This window comes from Salvelinus sp. IW2-2015, linkage group LG16 (genome assembly GCF_002910315.2).
Source record: "Salvelinus sp. IW2-2015 linkage group LG16, ASM291031v2, whole genome shotgun sequence".
In the NCBI taxonomy this organism is placed as follows: Eukaryota; Metazoa; Chordata; class Actinopteri; order Salmoniformes; family Salmonidae; genus Salvelinus; species Salvelinus sp. IW2-2015.
In genome coordinates this window covers 34,088,112-34,109,061 of record NC_036856.1, presented here as the reverse complement: position 1 = coordinate 34,109,061, position 20,950 = coordinate 34,088,112, and the positions used below count along the sequence as shown (strand labels likewise).

General features: G+C 42.2%; 2 protein-coding genes across 3 annotated transcripts in view; one reads left to right on the top strand and one right to left on the bottom strand.

Moving 5' to 3' along the window:
* Positions 1-295: 295 nt before the first annotated feature.
* Positions 296-3,435, bottom strand: LOC111976023 (CCN family member 1). Its single transcript, XM_024004734.2, has 5 exons — positions 3,161-3,435; positions 2,661-2,880; positions 1,921-2,265; positions 1,579-1,781; positions 296-1,453 (listed from the first exon to the last, which is right to left on the bottom strand). The coding sequence occupies exons 1-5, from the start codon at positions 3,206-3,208 to the stop codon at positions 1,151-1,153; spliced, it is 1,119 nt and encodes a 372-aa protein (XP_023860502.1). The 5' UTR covers positions 3,209-3,435; the 3' UTR covers positions 296-1,150.
* A 6,423-nt stretch (positions 3,436-9,858) lies between these two features.
* The window catches only part of ddah1 (dimethylarginine dimethylaminohydrolase 1), a 145,851-nt gene continuing 134,759 nt past the window's right edge, over positions 9,859-20,950 (top strand). Inside the window, exon 1 of one of the 2 annotated variants that reach the window (XM_024004735.2) lies at positions 9,859-10,456. In XM_024004735.2, the coding sequence (XP_023860503.1) occupies positions 10,163-10,456 (294 nt within the window). In that variant the 5' untranslated portion in view covers positions 9,859-10,162. The remainder of the gene's footprint in view (positions 10,457-20,950) is intronic. The other variant, XM_070447674.1, reaches the window with a different exon arrangement.

Below are 20,950 nucleotides of genomic sequence, written 5' to 3'. Positions count from 1 at the left end.
AACGGCATTCCAATGCACCAAACAGTCTCAAGGCCAGAACTCTGTTATATAAGAACGGATCAGCCCTAAACGATCGCTCTGTTGGAGAATATAGTATGGGACTGTCCATGGTATACCTACTGGAGTTCCTCCCAGTAAATATGGGGACTTTGTATGACCTCCCCTCTAGATGTGATTTTACATGWATGTAGTGTACTGGTGGTAATTGTTTACTAATCCCAATATGTTCAGTTTAGTCAAAACAGTGTTGTTGGTAGCCAACTTCAGTTTGGTCAAAGGAAACGAAGATAGTGTTTACATTTCATAAATAAATCTGTTTTATTTTGTAACATATAAAATTAAATCATTTTTACAATTTATTCCAGTATGACACAAATCTAAATAAAGTAGCTACAATTTGATAAATAATATTAATAACAATAATGAAAACATTCATTTGATATGTTTCGCTTTTTCTTTCTTGATAACGTTGGGAAGGTCCTTAGCTGCCACAAAACACGAACATGTATGGAACCACGGTAACATGTGGTGTCTTTACATTTACATTTAAGTCATTTAGCTGACGCTCTTATCCAGAGCGACTTACAAATTGGAAAGTTCATACATATTCATCCTGGTCCCCCCGTGGGGAATGAACCCACAACCCTGGCGTTGCAAGCGCCATGCTCTACCAACTGAGCCACACGGGACCGTCTTGGTTCATTAGGTTACAAGATCATGTTATACTTAATTAAATTACGTATCTGCATATCCAAACAACATCCATACACACACGTCTAAAGTTTGTTTGGGTCATGTCTGGTTGGTACTTATCGGTCGAAAATATACACAACGAATTGATATCAACATATTAACATACATTGTCATTTCCACATGTTAATTTACATTTTGCTCCATAACGAAGCTACTCTGATGCTCCAGTAGTATGAAGCGAATCTTAATTTAGAATGCTGATTCGGTCACAGCAGACAGTGCACTTCATAAAGTCCTCATGATGCAAGCCTATAATTCCTTGGGAATCTAGTTACAACAGGAAGTTGATAGTTCATTGGCGGTTGAGTTGGACCCCTGCATTTAGATGGACTACCATTGTCAATGTTGTTGTTTTGGGATCTCTCAGGGGTCGGTTCTCTGCACAATCAGATTTGATTTAGTCTCTGAACTTGTGGATGTCGTTGAAGAGTCTGTAGAAGGGGTAGGAGGCTTCGTTGGCATGGGGACAGTTGAAGGTGCATTTGCAGGACTCGATCATCATGACGTTCTTGTTGAAGGTCTCTCCGTCCTCGCAGTGGAACTTGACCCGGATGGTGCGGGTCTGCTGGGGGGAACAGCAGCGGCCGTCCACACAAGATCCACAGTACTTGGACCTGTACTTCTTCAGGCTGGAGCAGCCGGCATAGGTGAACTTCTGAACCTGGGTAGACTTCTTGGTTCTGCTGCACTTCTTTCCTTTCTGTTGGAGYAACAAGGGGAGAGAAACAGTCAGTCAAGAGTTTCCATAAACAAGCTGAGCAGTGTTGGTTGGTTTTGTTGGATTGTATGCCATGTTTCAGTTTAGTCTTGGTAGCTGGAGCTTACCTTAAGGCTGGAGTAGGGAGACTGGGTGCATGGCCGCACTTCACAGATGCGTGTCTCTTTAACCAGTTTGCACTCGCTGTTGTTGTTGGTGACTCGGGTGGAGATACCTGTGCCACAGGTCTTGGAGCACTGGGACCAAGGAGTGGTCTGGACAATGCACTTCTGACTCTCAAACATGTGGCTCTCAGGCTGCACTCTGAAAGCTGTAAGGAGAAAAGGCAGGAAAAGGCAAGAAAACATTAGAAACGGGTCTGGTATGGGCTTCAACATTTGAGGCAAAGGAAAATGTCATTTTTGAAAGCTGAAATTCAAAATGGCTGCTGCTAGATAGAGGCTGCTTACCAGCTAGAGACTTGAGTCCTCCCTTGACAATGGCGATGAGCTCGTTCCTGTTGGTGAGGTCACTCTCTGACTCTTCAGTCATGCTGTCTTTGCCAAACAGCTTGTCAATGATGTCAGTGTCCTTTCCGTCATCACATACCCACTCCTCGCAGCACTGGCCTGCCACCTTGACCAGCCTTGGGTTGGCACAGCCCAGGTTGGGCAGGGAGAGCTCCTGAGGGCACAGGGGGACGCAGCCCACAGCCCCATCGATGCATGTGCATTGGTGCTTGCAGTTAGGCTGGAAGCTCTCTCCGTTTTGGTAAATCCTGCTGTTGTATTCACAGGGTCTTCCTTCTGACTTAGCTGTGGAGGAGAAAAGAGGGGTAAATGGCTGTTATTCCACTTTTCAGTAGACTAGTGTCTGCTATAGACATCACAGATCACATGCTGGCTGAGGCTGTCTGAGGGAGGCTTGGTTTAAACTGTAAAAATTATTCAGAAGGCTAGGGCTGCCAGAGGACAGGAACCACTGAGGGGGGATCACTTTCTTCCAGAGCAGGATGTTTGTGCTTTAGAGTTTAGACTGAGGTGCCTAGTTACATTCCTTAGAGTTGAAATCACATGGTCCTCTTATTCCCTCAAGTAAAAATACCACTAGCTTCTCTTTCTACCATGTTCATTTACTCAAGGTTGCAAACTACCATTATTCWTACCTAAAATCTGTTTACAGCATAGCAGGATTGGAAAGAGACACCTACCACGGCAGATGCCACGCATAGCACCGAAGCTGGCCCCAAAGTTGCACTCGAGTCCTTTGGTGTGGTCGCAAGGCTCTGTCATACTGCAGTCCTCATTGAGTTGTCTCGCGCAGACTTTGCAGCACCCGCAGCTATCCACTACGAGGCTCACACCAGGCGCGCACCTGGGCAGCTCCATCGGGCACTCGCAGACCGAGGGGCAAGAAGAGGAGGAAAGAACCTGCGCAGATAACAGAGCTCGATTATGATATATACTTTGTAAGCAACATCTTAAAACTGCCACATGTTCAGGTTGTATTTACATAGATTATTTAGTATTTTCAAACAGTGCGGTTCATATACAACGATGTGATTGCAACAGGTTTCCAAACCAGTGTGATAACGTTACATTGTATTCCCCAGACAATAAAGCATACATTTASTATTCGTTCCGATCTATTCAAAGTCATAACAAGTCAGACAACTTTAAACTGAAATATTGCTTAGAGAAAATGACTTACCATATTGAAGGTTCCAATTGATATCACGACGATGGAGAAAATGAACATYTTTGCGTTTCTCTTTGTTGCGTAGCCTATTAAATAAAATATCTATTTTATTTTGCTATTCCCTTTACGATGTCTTGCTATAACTCTTTGCAAATGTATTTTTATCCTAAGTGTAGCGGTCAGTCGTCTCGTCTGTAGCGATTTGGTTTGTTTTCTAGTCTCTTTGGAGAGTCGAGGCTTAATAAGTGTTGCTCTGGTTGCAAGTTGCAGTCTGCTGAAGCAGAGTACCTCCTGTCTTTTATACTGTAGTGAAAGCTGACGTCGTCGTTGGCTGACTGCTGAACTGTTCCAAAACTATGCGAGGAATGTTTCTTGGCGCGTTTTCCATCGAAGCTAAGCACCACCCTGTCTAACTTTTTTTCAAAAATACATTTTCCCCTAGAACTGAACAAATGTTTTCCCTTCGCCGTTTGCCGTCTCTACTATCTACCTTTATACTTTGTTTTGCTTTATTGGTTTTCTCACAGGTTCACAGCTGTTTTGTTARGAGCCAAGGGTTAGGGTACACATTTTCTTTAATTTAGAAGTGGGATAAAAAAAAAAAATCAAAGCAGTTTGATCTGTTTGTTTCCACTTATTTTGACTTCGCATTGATAGATAATATTCAAAAGAAAAATAAAGAATACTGTAATATTGCCTTTTCCATTTCTTCTTCATTTTGATATAGGTGTTTACTGTGTTATAACATGGTATGATATTGTCATGCTGTCACTGCTTCACCTCATAAATTATCTTGAATTTGTTGCGAGATTCGATTCTTATGATGGGATCATTCTGTCAGAGAATGGTCTTATAGCCCCTATATCAATACATTACTTTCGTTATTCTAAATGTACTGTAACTGTTCACAGTTTAGGGGAGAGACGTCCCGGAATTCGGAGATTCTGTGCGCGTTTGAGAGGAATGGGAGAAATAAAGTTTACGGCTTCTATTTTTGGCCTGCTCTCCCCTTCATTCTAAGCATTTCCAGATGCGAACCACACTCCAGACGTAACAATGTCGCCATATTTGGTATGGCAGAAGCCTACATTATTAACATATTTCTCCCTCTAGCCAACCACAAAGCATTCCTGACAGCTTAAAGGGTTGTTAAATATGTTCTTCATGCAGGAAATTCCTTAGTATTCCTCCTTGGGTTAATTTACTTTTTACGCAATCTGTCCATCACGTTTTGAAAAAATAATCAACAACAGTGATCCAATATTCCACATACGATGTTGGTTTGGGGAGAGCATATCCAACTAGTTCATAGTCCTATTATTTGCGTTTCAAATAAGTGACATTTTATCGGAATTTGATATTCAGAGATCAGAAATCATTGCAAACAGGATTTGACCAAGAAAACAAACGTGATGTTTGAAAAACAAATGGTTGAAAAACGGGGTTATTTGCAACCAAAATATGACAGTTAAACGGAGAACGATATGACAATACCCTATTGATACTATCCCTGAAGTTTTTTTTAACCCGTGAGTCGGAAATGTTTTTTTGAGTAAATTTATACTTAAATTTACATGACGTGATACCGAGAGAGCGCTGAACAAATAACTAACGGAGAATAGTTGTRAAGACCACGGATAATCTCCCTCAGGTGAGTTTGTCTGTTTTACTTTAACTTTACTAATCAGTTTGTTTTAAAATGTTGTGCATACGCAATTGCTTTATCACTTTGTTCTTATGGTGTTTAAATATATTGAAGTATCTTAATTGAGTCGTCACRTTTCCATCTGACGTTGGAAGTTCGACTGCTTGACAATCATTATTTGGGTACCCACTAAATGGATTTGAATATGCTGTATCTTGATGCGGGCTTTATTTCTGTCAATTGTCTACATTTTCATACTTCCAGTTTAAGACACTAGATGGTGTTATGCTATGGTTAAGTTTGTTGACATATTGTCAACATTTTCCTCATTGTCACTGTTTTCCTCATTGTTTGAGTCCTTTTGGGGTGTCTGTGGGTATATCTTTAGTCATTCATCAAAAAGCTTGGGAATCTTCATCGATTAACCCAGACAGACATTTAAAGCTCATGAAATGTGACACTGGCATTATGTCACCACTTCACAGTTGGCATCAGCAAGTGTCTATTTTGAGTGTCAGACTCCCAAAGTGGCACATGTGCCCATGTGAGTTTTGCTTATTAGGTTTGTGTTGTGTGCACACTGCACATCTAGCCTTAAGTAATACTTATYTCATCTGATTCAAATGATAGTGATGACGCTTGTTTCCCAAACATCAATTGGTCCTTAATGTCAAATGTATCRTGTGCCATCCTACCATTACCATATCCATTATGACCTCTGACCTCTTTACTTAGTCCCTCTGTGTTGAGTTTAACCCCATGAGCTCAGTGAGATGCTTCTGATTATCATTGTTCTGCTCTGCCAGGCATGTTGTTCTGATTCTTTCCTTTTCCCTTATGAGGGAATATTATGTTATAGGAAACAGTACTGTCATTGTGCGCCATGGAACCATGGAATAACATCCCATAACGATATTCATTCCGCAATTACCCATTCTGTAAACATCGCCAGGCAACCAGGGCTGGACATGCGTATCCATGTAGTAATGTTTAATGGCAATCATCATATTTTCCATCCACCTCTTCCCCGCCCCCCCTTATGAGAAAGTGGCAGTGCAATGGCTCTGCTTTTATTTTCTTTACTCACTGCATCCCAGTCTATTGTCCGATACACTAGTATAAAACAGAACAGGACCAATATGATAGGCTGTTTGCCTGTTCAAACAAAGGATAACAATAACATATTTTGTCAACGTATGTGTCATAACTGCATTATGCAGTGGGCGTTGTAGAAGCTTCCTTTCCATGTCAGCTCATGGAACTCTGGGACGGAAGCTCAGTGAATTATGAGGTGTTCTTATGGACACTCTCTCAGCTTAGTCACGAGTTAGCTCTTGTTCCATGGTAATGTTTCTATTCCTGAGCCTGTTTTACCTACAGTCGTAACGGATGTTTGTTGTGTGCTCCTGTCTCCTGTCTTTAAAAAAATCTGTGAAAAAAATCAACTAGTTAGGACAACTACTGTGTGCATGACACAAGTAATTTTTCCAACAATTGTTTACAGACATATTATTTCACTTATAATTCACTGTATCACAATTCCAGTGGGTCAGAAGTTTACATACACTATGTTGACTTGCCTTTAAACAGCTTGGAAAATTCCAGAAAATTATGTCACGGCTTTAGAAGCTTCTGATAGGCTACTTGACATAATTTGAGTCAATTGGGGGTGTACCTGTGGATGTATTTCAAGGCCTACCTTCAAACTCAGTGCCTCTTTGCTTGACATCATGGGAAAATCAAAGGAAATCAGCCAAGACCTCAGAAAAACAATTGTAGACCTCCACAAGTCTGGTTCATCCTTGGGAGCAATTTCCAAACGCCTGAAGGTACCACGTTCATCTGTACAAACAAAAGTGCAAAGGTATAAACACCATGGGACCACGCAGCTGTCATACCGCTCAGGAAGGAGACGCGTTCTGTCTCCTAGAGATGAATGTACTTTGGTGCGTAAAGTGCAAATCAATCCCAGAACAACAGCAAAGGACCTTGTAAAGATGCTGGAGGAAACAGGTACAAAAGTATCTATATCCACAGTAAAACGAGTTATATATCGACATAACCTGAAAGGGCGCTCAGCAAGGAAGAAGCCACTGCTCCAAAAACACCATKAAAAAGCCAGACTACGGTTTGCAACTGCACATGGGGACAAAGATCAAACTTTTTGGAGAAATGTCCTCTGGTCTGATGAAACAAAAATAGAACTGTTTGGCCATAATGCCCATTGTTATGTTTGGAGGAAAAAGGTGGAGGCTTGCAAACCAAAGAACACCATCCCAACCGGGAAGCACGGGGGTGGCAGCATCATGTTGTGGAGGTGCTTTGCTGCAGGAGGGGAAAATTTAAGGCATCATGAGGATGGAAAATTATGTGGATATATTGAAGCAACATCTCAAGACATCAGTCAGGAAGTTAAAGCTTGGTCGGAAGTGGGTCTTCCAAATGGACAATGACCCCAAGCATACTTCCAAAGTTGTGGCAAAATGGCTTAAGGACAACAAAGTCAAGGTATTGAAGTGGCCATCACAAAGCCCTGACCTCAATCCTATAGAAAATGTGTGTGCAGAACTGAAAAAGCGTGTGCGAGCAGGGAGGCCTAAAAATCTGACTCAGTTACACCAGCTCTGTCAGGAGGAATGGGCCAAAATTCACCCAACTTATTGTGGAAAGCTTGTGGCAGGCTACCCAAAACGTTTGACCCAAGTTAAACAATTGAAAGGCAATGCTACCAAATACTAATTGAGTGTATGTAAACTTCTGACCCACTAGGAATGTGATGAAAGAAATAAAAGCTGAAATAAATATTTCTCTCTACTATTATTCTGACATTTCACATTCTTAAAATAAAGTGGTGATCCTAACTGACCAAAGACAGGGAATTTTTACTAGGATTAAATGTTAGGAATTGTGAAAAACTGAGTTTAAATGTATTTGGCTAAGGTGTATGTAAACTTCCGACATCAACTGTTATATTAACTTCTCTAGGGTAAGGGGCAGCATTCGGAATTTTGGATGAAAAGCATGCCCAAATTAAACTGCCTGCTTCTCGGGCCCAGAAGATGTGATATGCATATAACTGGTAGATTTTGATAGAAAACACTCTAAAGTTTCCAAAACTGTTAAAATAGTGTCTGTGAGTATAACAGAACTGATTTGGCAGGCGKAAATCTGAGAAAAATCCATTCGGGAAGTAGTTTTTTTTGTTGGTTTTGTAGTTTTCTATTCAATGCCATTACAGTATCCATTGACTTAGGACTCAAATTGCAGTCCCTATGCCTTCCACTAGATGTCAACAGTCTTTAGAAATTGTTTCAGGCTTGTATTCTGAAAAATTAGGAAATAAGAGCAGTCTGAATGAGTGGACCTTAAAGTGTCACAGAGATTTTTCATGCGAGCGACCGAGAGAGTGCCTTTCTTGTTTACCTTTTATATTGACGACGTTATTGTCCGGTTGAAATATTATCGATTATTTAGGCTAAAAACAACCTGCGGATTGAATATAAACATCGTTTGACATGTTTCTATGAACTTTACGGATACAATTTGGATTTTTTGTCTGCCTGTTTTGACTGCGTTTGAGCATGTGGATTACTGAAGAAAACGCATGAACAAAACGGAGGTTTTTGGATATAAAGAGACTTTATCGAACAAAAGGAACATTTATTGAGTAAATMAATGTTTGCTGAGTGCAACCATATGAAGATCATCAAAGGTAAGMGATTAATTTTATCTCTATTTGTGACTTGTGTAACTCTTCTACTTGGCTGGTTACTGTTTGTAATGATTTGTCTGCTGGGCTATGTTCTCAAATAATCGTAAGGTATGCTTTCGCCGTAAAGCATTTTTWAAATCTGACACTGTGGTTGGATTCAGAATAAGTTAATCTTTAAACCTATGTAAAATATGTTTTGTTTTCTGAATTTTTATAATGAGTATTTCTGTATTTGAATTTGGCGCCCAGCAGTTTCACTGGCTGTTGAAGAGGTTTTAAGACGACCAATATAACAGAAATAAATATGTGCTTTGTCCATATTTCAGTGTGGATGTGAAATCTGTTATTCCCATTCATTGTGAAAATAATATGCTGGTGGATGCTGACATTAGAAATTATTCAAAAATATGTGTTTTGTTCACTGAATATATGTAGTTCCATTATTGCCGTACACTGTGATATGCTGGGGGATGCTGTAGTCTCAACCCCATTAGGCAGCTGTATAGGAAAGTGATGTGTTTTTTCCAGTGCAGCACCAGTGATTATGGTAATGTAAGCTCTAGTTAAATTTTTTGGTAACTTTGTTTCTGTATAGCTAGGGCTGACACTGAAGACTTGTGAAGAGCAGAATCAACAACCTCTGCATCATCAAGACAGTTCTTTGTGAGAAGGTGTTAATGGTGGAAAATGTTAAACCATGTTTTAACAGCTGAAAAGTACCAGTGCCCATGGCCTTGGCTCCAAGTCAGAGCAGGTCCACTGAGGCCATGGCCCATTGAGTCTGAGCCTTTTGGGTAAACCACTGGCGTAAGTCCCTAGTGGAAATGCACCATGGCTTGGAATAGCTTGTCAAAGAAGAACACTTTGTTTTAGCAGGGATGGGGGAGGAGAGGTTATTGTCAGGAAATTACTGTCAATAGTTGAGAGCTCAATGGTTTCATAACACCCATATAAATTTCTTACGTGAAAAAATCACAAATTGTATTTTGTTTTGCTTTGGCATTGACACTTGCTAAACTGGCAGGTATGCCTATTGCAATAATATGCCAGAGATGACAGTGACCATGATCTTTATATCAACTTTTGCAAAATATGGTTATGAAATGTACACATTAATAAAGATTTGCTATTTGAATGAAAAGACTGTGAAACACCCACGTGGCTGTAGTCTACATTTTTATAACGGTTTGATTAATGATTATGCACTAGCCTTAACTGACATTATTTTATGTAAAGACATTGTGGTGATTTTGTAACCCATTTGTTCGTTGATGATAGAACGATGTTACAAAGTAATAGAAAGTTGTTACAAAGTAACTGAGCGCCAGCCAGAGCGTCTCAATCTGCTTGTGCTGTTTACGAGCCACATTGCCTGTCACATGTCGGGCTGAGCCGTGGCTTCACGGGGAATCGATACTAGCGGTTACATTCGTTCACGTGTTTGTACGTTAATGCGCGTCATCAAACCGTTGTCTCTTGCTTGTTGCCTATTTGAGTTGAGCTGTCAGTTTAGTAAATAAAAAAAGAACCAAAAGAAAAACAAACGAACAAAGCTAAATCAACAGAGAGACACCCACAACATTCGCTCTCATATATTATAGCCTACTGTTCGAGCTATTTGTTTGAGCAATTTGTGGATAACAACAATCAACGGAACATGGCTGGTGTGATGGCAGATTTTGGTAACTTCACTCACGCCGTTGTTCGAGCTATTCCCTCTTCCCTTGCCAAAGAGGCACTGAGGATGAACGTTTCGGACGTGGACCTGGAGAAAGCTCGGAGAGAACATGAGGTATACGTCGGGGTTCTGAAGCAGAAACTCGGGCTGGAGGTGATTGAACTCCCCGCCGACGAGTCGCTCCCGGACTGTGTGTTCGTGGAGGATGCTGCCGTGGTTTGCGGTGATACGGCTCTGATCACCAGACCCGGGGCAGAGAGCAGAAGGAAAGAGGTAAATAAAGTATCTATTTATTTTAGAAAAACATGACTCTGTTGACCATGTGCTTATTTCAAGTATGGATCTATGGTCTACTGTTGTCATCTTTGTTCATAATGCATGGAATATGTATCACTGTCAGAGCGCCATATCGAGGTCGTATGGCTACAATGTAACGGTAGCCTATACAAAGGAAGGGATATGTGATTAGCCATCATCAGAACGGAAACGCCCTTGGAAAGACGACCAGATATGGTCACACGYGGACCACTGTCCAACTTAAGTTTTAATTTATGTCCTGATTCCTGGCAGAACACGACATMTGTCTGTTATAACAATAGAGTACATGATGAGCATAGTTCTCTAGCTACATGATGTGTGATGGAAAATGCGATTCTTTACAAAAACTGTTTTCTACCATAACCTAATACTGACAGCTGTCTAGTCAGGTGTGAGCTGTCAACAGATATTAGGTTGTAGTCTGTGATTTCCTGTTTGCGAACAGTACTAGAGCACATTCAGTAATGAGGAGGCATGTGGATATCATCATCTGACCTGTGAAAATAGATGCATTCATTGAAACAGTCATAATTCCTAGGCAGAGATCTCTTGGCGCAGATTAGTGCAATGCATGTCAGTCCAATCTTTTCCCCATAATAGTAGTATGCCGTATGAGTATGTCCATATTATAAAGTACATACCCTCACACCAATAAGTTATGCATGTACAAACAGCAGGCTATGGACAGGGAGGTTTTTACTGCCTGTTTACTTAATTGTATACCCTAATAAAGAAGACTGAATATAAACAGACTTAACATATTCACAGTATTTATGGGCACCGTGGGCTGCAGACTGACTGTGTGGTTCCATGTTGTCTGTGTGGTGACAGCGTGTTTGACGGTCGGACGGGCTCAGTGAAAGCCCATGTCGTATCGCATCAGTCACCTCTGCTGGGCTCAGGGGCTGCTAATGGGCCCAGTCCACACCAGTGGGAGGTCTGTAAACCTGGTGATCATGATGGCTCTCCACATACAGGACATGTATTGGTCAAAGGTTTGGTCAGCAGGACTATTTTGGATCTGACTAGTGTCTCCATGTAATGTAGGGCTCCTGAGTGGCACAGCGGTCTAAGGCACTGCATCTCAGTGCAAGAGGTGTCACTACAGACACCCTGGTTTGAATCCAGGCTGTATCACAACCGGCTGTGATTGGGTCCCATTGGGCAGCGCACAATTAGCCCAGTGTCGTCTGGGTTTGGCCGGTGTAGGCCATCATTGTAAATAAGAATTTGTTCTTAACTGACTTGCCTAGTTAAATAAAGGTTACATTTAAAAAGGTGTATTGCTGCATCAAATGGAAAAGGTATTGTTTACTTAGAGAGATTCGTGATAATGTAACATTTAGCATTCATGAAGTCTTTATGACCATGCCATAAAGAGTCGTAATGCCCTACCAAGTCTAAGTATTATCGATACATGGTTGGTCACATTGGTGCTGTGACTTGAATCACACAGCTGCTGGGGCTTACAGACGTTGTGAAGTCTAGCAGAGGTGGATGAGTGAACTATCCTTGCATTAATAGACCTGAAGACTGGTGTTAGCTCCCAGAGCCCAGCGTTTAGTTCTGTGAGTAATATGTTTTTTAGTCTCCACGGACAACCCGGGACGGATACACGTGTTTAAAAGCTGTCCAATGCCTCTCACAATAAACAGGTTGTACTAATACGACTGGATGGATTACATCCAGTTTCATTCAGAAGAAGGGTATAGTTAAACGTCAAATGCCAGCCCCTCTAACCTTGGTTAGAAGAATCGATCGCTTTCATGCAACACATTTACTGTTTAGACCTCAGGGTTATTTAACATGCCTCTACAGTCTTTCATGTGGATTCTCTTCCTGTCTTTCTAATACTAAACAAACAGCCTGTTTTCTCTCTAATTGGCCCAGCCTCTGTTTTCTGATCTCAGAATCCCAGAGGTAAATGAGTCCACCAGCAGCATCAGTAAGGAGCTCATATTATAGTGTGTGTGTGTGTGTGTCACCGTGGGCACAGCATTCACTGGTTTAACCAAGCTTTATTGGCTGGGCGATGGGGAAGAAAGGACAGGCTTCTGATCCTTCTCTGTATCCCAGAACCTAGCCCTCTCAGCTAGTCATTTGTGACTGCCACATATACTGGTTAGATGTTCTTGACTTCCTATAGACTTCCGGTTTCTACCAGTTTCATCAGTAATAGGGATTTGGCCTAAAATGTGTTTGATAGATTAGTGCTCTGATGAGAGACACTGTCGAGATAGAGAGAGAATCTGACTGCTTGTTGCGTAAGCAATCCTTAAAAGACCTAAGAAGAGAACTTAACGTTTGTTTTACTAACAGACTGATGAGGACAACGCCCAAAGGGTTCCTCCAGTTCAGTCCAGAAAGATAATACYATAATAAATCCTGGTCTCATGTAACCAAATGGTGGAAGCTATTTCTACTGTATGCTCTTCACTTCAGAGGTTTAGATTAGCTTTACCAATATTTTTAGATTAGCTTTACCAAGATTAAACCAGTGGATGATTGGCAGAATGTATGATCTGGCTTATCCTTGTGAAGTCCAGAGGCTTCTTCAACAAATATCATTTAATTGTAAAATCGGTATATAAAACCCATTACGGTAGTAAATGTAAGATTAATAATCCAAATGGAATCTACTCAAGATAAGGGTTAGTGGTACCTTTATTCAGGTGTGAAGGTAGATTTAATTTCTTACCGGTACGGACTCCCTGTGTGTGCAAGGTGATACATGCAAAAAAAAAAAATATTATAGCCTAGGTGTAATCATAGAATTACTTATAGAATCTCTATTCATTTCATAGGATTTCTGTGGGCCTAGTAGTACTAGTACATTTGTCATATAACTTTTAACATGTATTACCTTTTAATATAACGTAAACACAACCAGTCATGTTTAAATCTGTTTGTAAAACAATCACTTCAAAAAAGTGCTCCTGTAGGCTACACGCGCGCTTTTGTCCACTCAAAATAATTTCAGTATCCAAACATTGCTCATCTGTTACAGAACACCTATGTGTATTGTAATGACATTCTGCTATTTTCATTAGGCCTACACTTGTAGCCTGAATTGGTGCATCCATTGCTCTCCACAGTGTCTCGGTATCAGCCACTCATCTCCACTTTAAGAAAATGTAAGAGCGTGTACCACACATTTTTCATGCGGCTGGCATGCAGTAATGTTAGATAATGGRGTAATTGTCTATGCTGTAGTTTCCTTGGCATTTTGTGTTAATTATTGTGATTTACGGGTACGGCGTACCCCCACTATTTATTTTGCCAGACCGTATTGGCTTACTTTCACAACTGCCTTTAGTATATAAAGAAGTCCAAAAGGAATATAAGGTGTTTMTTTGGCAGAGTTCAGAATTTCTGATAACAGACATTGACCTTTGGTTCCTAGCTGTTAATTCTGGTTAGTTATGAACTGGGTGGGCTCACTCAACATTTATCATTTGGAACAAACCACGGGACATTCAGGTGGTACATTAAGTCACCAATACCAGGCCTGGGTCAAATGCATAGTAATCAAATCTGATTATTGAGATATGCTTGATTTAGCTTGGAGTTTGCACTTTTTGGGCTATTACAATAGTTTAATTGTACTGGCATCTGGGGGAACTACATCAAGTGCAGCTCAAATATTCTGAAAGTGTTTGACAGATACATTTGTCCCAGCATGTAAAGGTCTGCTGRAAAGTTTCCTCTCCCCATGCATCAATTATCACACTATCTTATCTGTGGCGCTTGCATAACTGTGGAGTTTACCCTTCAGTTGGTTTTGGCTATTGGTTACGCAATGGGAGTTGCGTTTGATATGGATTCCCACTGACTCTTCTCTCACAGGCTTGTGTGTCCTTGTGTGCTTGTCTGTGGGTAAAACAGCTGASGTGTGTGTGTGACAGGCCAAGGGTTGTGTTGGTTTAATGTAGTCCCCTCTAACAAAGGGTTTCCCTTGTTCTGTGTTCTCAGAAACAGAAACAAAACATCACAAGCGTGACAGCGATTCCCTTTTAAAGCCTGTTTCATAAGTAAACTTTGTTATGATTACTATGATGATGTCTGAAGAGCATAGCCTTCTATTAACATCTAAGTAAAGTTGGACTGCGTTTTTACTGTTTTTAAACTCATTCATTAAAACTTTAACTTTTGCACTCCAGAAGTTGTCACTGTGAACATACTGTAATCTCCTCACAAGTACTCATCCTGAACCGGATGGAATAGAAAAAGTGCACAGCTCAAGGCCTCTGTGCAATAGATTTCATATCAACTGTGAAGCACTATTCAGATGATATGAAGTGTCTGCATGACTGGGCCCTGTCCAACCCAGCCTAATTAAGAAGTCCTGTCCAACCCAGCCTAATTAAGAAGTCCTGTCCAACCCAGCCTAATTAAGAAGTCCTGTCTGAACCATTAGCTCTGGCAGCAGCAGCAAATATTGAGATAGATTTCTTGGTCAGGGGCCTTATTGATCAATATTGATGGATACTCTCAGTTAAGAGTGCATTAGGATTGTATTACTCATGTGGCTTTCAGACCTCAAGGAATAGTGTGAGTGTGCATGCGTACGTGTGTGTGTGTGTGTGTGTGTGCAACCGAGCAAGAATGCGTGTGTCGTGTGTGATTGTATATGTTTGTGTGTGTAGTTGAAACCTTCCATGTTGACATCAATGGCCTCATCAAAGGATGGCCTCGTCAAAGGAGATGTCTTCCTTGGCTCTTATTGACTCTAGCATATTAATTATACATATTAGTACAAAAAAACTGAAGTGACAGTTGAAGGTCAGGGAGGCAACAATTGCCAGAGAGCAGACATTAGCTATCAGTAAAACTGATCTACTCTTAATCAAATTCCAATCCCTTATCACTATAATAGGCCATGCCAAAAATATTAATAAATTAATAGTGTGTGATGCGGCTGTTGGCAGAATATCATTCAGAGAAGCTCTTATCTAGAGTAACACTCAGAACTTCTCAATTTCCTGTTTTACTGAGCTTATTAACTCAGTTTATGAGAAGAAAGAAGAACAAAGATCATGGAGGCTCAATTATCCAAACCTGGGATAGTTTAGGCAGAGCAGAGTTGTTTGGCTTGAGCGTTATTGTACTCGTAGCTGACTATATCATTTACCATTTGCTCTTTCTTTCTTTCATTCTTTCGTTCTCTCTCTTTCTCTCTTTCTTTCTCTCTCTCGCTCTCTCTCTCCATTCAGCAATAACTGTATGTCAGGTAAATAGTCCCCCCTCCCTCCAGTCTTCTTAAAGTGTTTATCTGTTCCCCTGATGCGGTCTGATGAGCCTGAGTCATCAATCACCTACTCTGCCCCAGCCAGAATACTGCACTCTGATGGTTATTGTTGCTGTCGCTCTAACAGTGAGGCTACGGCTCTTCACATTTAAGGAGACAGAGGAGTCCACACTCCCCTCCGCTAGCCTGATCCTCACCTCTTCAATCTTTATCTGCCATTATTCTCACTGGAGCAATCAGAGTTAATTTATAAGCCTGTAAACACACTGCAGAGATCAATCAATCAAATGTATTTAAAAAGCCCTTCTTACATCAGCTGATGTCACAAAGTGCTGTACAGAAACCCAGCCTAAAACCCCAAACAGCAAGCAATGTAGGTGTAGAAGCATGGTGGCTAGGAAAAACTCCCTAGAAAGGGAGATGCTGCTTTCTGCTCTGAGATGGCTCCTTATGTGATGGCTGCCTGGCCTGGCCTGCTTGACTGGTGAAGTTCCTCCATCCATGATTCTGTGTTTACCTTTCATTAAAGGGATACTTCTGGATTTTGGTAATGACATCCCCAGAGTCAGATGAATTTTTATTTTTTCATTTTTATGTCTCTGCATCCAGTATTAAGGAAGTTCTAGGTAGTTTCTACTCCTCTAGCAAGTACCTCGCCTAAACAGGTGTTCTACTCCGCTATTCAGCGCCTCGCCTAAACAGGTGTTCTACTCCGCTAGCCAGCGCCTCGCCTAAACAGGTGTTCTACTCCTCTAGCCAGCGCCTCGCCTAAACAGGTGTTCTACTCCGCTAGCCAGCGCCTCGCCTAAACAGGTTTGTGTTAATTTCGCCTCCAGATGAAGTCTATACCATAGACTTCCAGTCATTGCACGCTAGCAGTTACCAGAGACTTCCAGACATTGTGCTAACACTAGTTAGCAATTGTGCTAGCGTTAATTAGCTACTTCCTTCAAACTGCACGCAGAGACATACAAATGATATCCATGTGTTCATCTGACTCTGGGGAAGWAGATAAAGGTTGCCAAAATCTTGAAGTATCCCTTAAATACAGCTCATAACATATAACTTAATAASGCTAACCATGTGATTACTCACTCTGATAAGATTCATGGGATAGTTGTTATGATGGGTTTATATCCTGTGATTTGTAACATATTGGGGGATGTTACATGGTGTTGTTTATATAGKTGTTTATATATTTTTTATTTAACCTTTTATTTAACTAGGCAAGTCGGTTAAGAACAAATTCTTATTTACAATGACGGCCTAGGAACATTGGGTTAACTGCCTTGTTCAGGGGCAGAATGACAGATTTTGACCTTGCCAGTTCGGGGATTTGATCCACCAACCTTTCAGTTACTGGCCCAACACTCTAACCACTAGGCTACCTACCGCCCCTTATATATGCTTATATAGCTGTTTATATAGCTTTGTGATAGTTCTGTGCCAGTTCTTTTCATATTCACCTAGTTCATGAATAGACACACCTGTAGCCAGAGCCAGACAGTGACCTTTTGATAGCAGGTTAGTACCTGTTTAATATTCAACTGAAAAGACCACAACAACCTCAGTCATAACACAGCCATAATACCACTGAGGTTGTACTTCAGGAAGAGGATGGACAGAGGAAGTCTGCCTCTTCTCCACAGACACAATATCTAAGCCCACTTCTCCAGACCTAATATTTAGGCTCAGGAGCTCTTTATAGTTTATTTATCCCCACCCTGTCCTGCTTTCTTCCTCGGTCATCCCTCACAGCACCATTGTCTAGTCAAGACAGGCTGTCTGTGATGAAACTGTGTAGCTCCTTGCTGAAACAATCAAGTTGTTGTATTATGCCATCATTGACTTAAATGGGAAACCCCGTTCTATTCTTTCTATTTCTATGGCAGCACATGCAGTCAGGAACTGAGGAGAGGTGAAAATGTGCATGTTAAAAACGGTTATTACGGTGACTGCGGTTATTTGGCTGGCCAATTACTGTCATCCATGACCATCACAGAGCTAGTGAGAGGGAGTGTCTTGAACCCAGCAGCTACAGTAAATATGGGACAGGCAGGGTCAAGTTGTCTTGGTTTCCCCAACTGACTGACACATTCCTAATGCTACCCGTTTAACCTGCTGGGGTCTACACTGGTTGAGGTTGGAGAAGGTCTGTCTGTATTTTTTGTCTTTCTCTGCCACATTGTCTTGCTATCTCATATCTATCATCTATCTGTCCTCTCCCTCAGTCCTCTTTCTCTCTTACACTCACTCACTCTCCCTCCCTCACCCTTCCTACTGTCTTTTTTAAGACAGACATACAACACAGGGCCCTTCTGCGGGCCGTGTGTCTGTCAGGGTTGTGTAAAGAGTGCCATGTAAACAGACCAATCGCTCTCCACCACCACCCCTGATCATAGACGCACTCTGCCCTTCTCTCGCCCCCCAGCTCCCCCCTTCCCAGGCTGGTAGACAGCTGCGGGACACTTGCGAACAGTAATCCCTCTCAGCCCTAGGGCAACCAGGTCATGGTCAACTGTCAGAGAGGGAGAGAGAGAGCAGGAAAAAATATATATACACTGCTCAAAAAAATAAAGGGAACACTAAAATAACACATCCTAGATCTGAATGAATGAACTATTCTTATTAAATACTTTTTCTTTACATAGTTGAATGTGCTGACAACAGAATCACACAGAAATTATCAATGGAAATCTAATTTATCAACCCATGGAGGTCTGGATTTGGAGTCACACTCAAAATTAAAGTGGAAAACCACACTACAGGCTGATCCAACTTTGATGTAATGTCCTTAAAACAAGTCAAAATGAGGCTCAGTAGTGTGTGTGTGGCCTCCACGTGCCTGTATGACCTCCCTACAACGCCTGGGCATGCTCCTGATGAGGTGGCGGATGGTCTCCTGAGGGATCTCCTCCCAGACCTGGACTAAAAGCATCCGCCAACTCCTGACAGTCTGTGGTAGCACATGGCGTTGGTGGATTGGAGCGAGACACTGATGTCCAAGATGTGCTCAATTGGATTCAGGTCTGGGGAACGGGAGGGCCAGTCCATAGCATCAATGTCTTCCTCTTGCAGGAACCTGCTGACACACTCCAGCCACATAGGTCTAGCAATTGTCTTGCATTAGGAGGAACCAGGGCCAACCGCACCAGCATATGGTCTCACAGGGGTCTGAGGATCTCATCTCGGTACCTAATGGCAGTCAGGCTAACCTCTGGCGAGCCCATGGAGGGCTGTGCGGCCCCCAAAGAAATGCACCCCACACCATGACTGACCCACCCGCCAACCGGTCATGCTGGAGGATGTTTGCAGGCAGCAGAACGTTCCACATGAGGTCTTAGCATTGTCTTGCTTAGGAGGAACCCAGGGCAACCGCACCAGCATATGGTCTCACAAGGGGTCTGAGGATTCATCTCGGTACCTAATGGCAGTCAGGCTACCTCTGGCGAGCCCATGGAGGGCTGTGCGGCCCCCAAAGAAATGCCACCCCCACACCCATGACTGACCCACCGCCAAACCGGTCATCTGGAGGATGTTGGCAGGCAGCAGACGTTCTCCACGGCGTCTCTCAGACTCTGTCACGTCTGTCACATGTCTCAGTGTGAACCTGCTTTCATCTGTGAAGAGCACAGGGCGCCAGTGGTGAATTTACCAATCTTGGTGGTTCTCTGGCAAATGCCAAACGTCCTGCACTGGTGTTGGGCTGTAAGCACAACCCCCACCTGTGGACGTCGGCCCTCATACCACCCGTTTGAGCAGACACATGCACATTTTGTGGCCTGCTGGAGGTCATTTTGCAGGGCTCTGGCAGTGCTCCTCCTGCTCAAAGGCAGAGGTAGCGGTCCTGTGCTGCTGGGTTGTTGCCCTCCTACGGCCTCCTCCACGTCTCCTGATATACTGGCCTGTCTCCTGGTAGCGCCTCATGCTCTGGACACTACGCTGACAGACACGCAAACCTTCTTGCCACAGCTCCCATTGATGTGCCATCCTGGATGAGCTGCACTACCTGAGCCACTTGTGTGGGTTGTAGACTCCGTCTCATGCTACCACTAGAGTGAAAGCACCGCCAGCATTCAAAAGTGACCAAAACATCAGCCAGGAAGCATAGGAACTGAGAATGGTCTGTGGTCACCACCTGCAGAACCACTCCTTTATGGGGGTGTCTTGCTAATTGCCTTAATTTCCCACTGTTTTGTCTATTCCATTTTGCAAACAACAGCATGTGAAATGTATTGTCAATCAGTGTTGCTCCTAAGTGGACAGTTTGATTTCACCAGAAGTGTGATTGACTTGGAGTTACATTTGTTGTTTAAGTGTTCCCTTTATTTTTTTGAGCAGTGTATTTTATGGTTGTATCAGCATCGCCGTTATAAATGATTGGCCAATATGGAGAATGTAAGTCAAAATCCCTATCTTCATCCATGGCCAATTTAGGAAAGGACAATTTTAGCTAGTTAGCTAGCCACCGAGGACAACACACATACAAGATGCAACAATTCAACTTTCTTTTCAATTACGTTTAGCTTCTAATGTGATGTGATTGGTATGAAGCCAAATCCAAACTGGCTTTCATTGACACTTTTTTCTGGTGCGCAAGGAGCATTCACAGCTGAGCTCACTCTGTTTAGCTCAACGCTGATTGGCTATTATTTTATACTTTTTTTAATCAAGGGAGGCCTAATGCTAAAATTTATGAAATTGTTTTTTTCCCTCATCAATCTATGCACAATACCCCATAATGACAAAGCAAAAACAGMTTTTTAGACATTTTTGCAAAAAATAAATAAATAAAATGAAACTGAAAGATCCTCTCAATCAGGTTGGATGAGGAGTGTTGCTGAACAGCTATTTTCAGGTCTCTCCAGAGATGGTCGATCGGATTCAAGTCCGGGCTCTGGCTGGGCCARTCAAGGACATTCAGAGACTTGTCCCGAGGCCACTCCTGCATTGTCTTGGCTGTGTGCTTAGGGTCGTTGTCCTGTTGGAAGGTGAACCTTTGCCCCAGTCTGAGGTCCTGAGCGCTCTGGAGCAGGTTTTCATCAAGGATCTCTCCGTACATTTCTCTGTTCCTCTTTGCCTCAATCTTGACTAGTCTCCCAGTCTGCTGAAAAAATCCCCACAGCATGATGCTGCCACCACCATGTTTCACCGTAGGGATGGTGCCAGGTTTCCTCCAGACGTGACGCTTGGCATTCAGG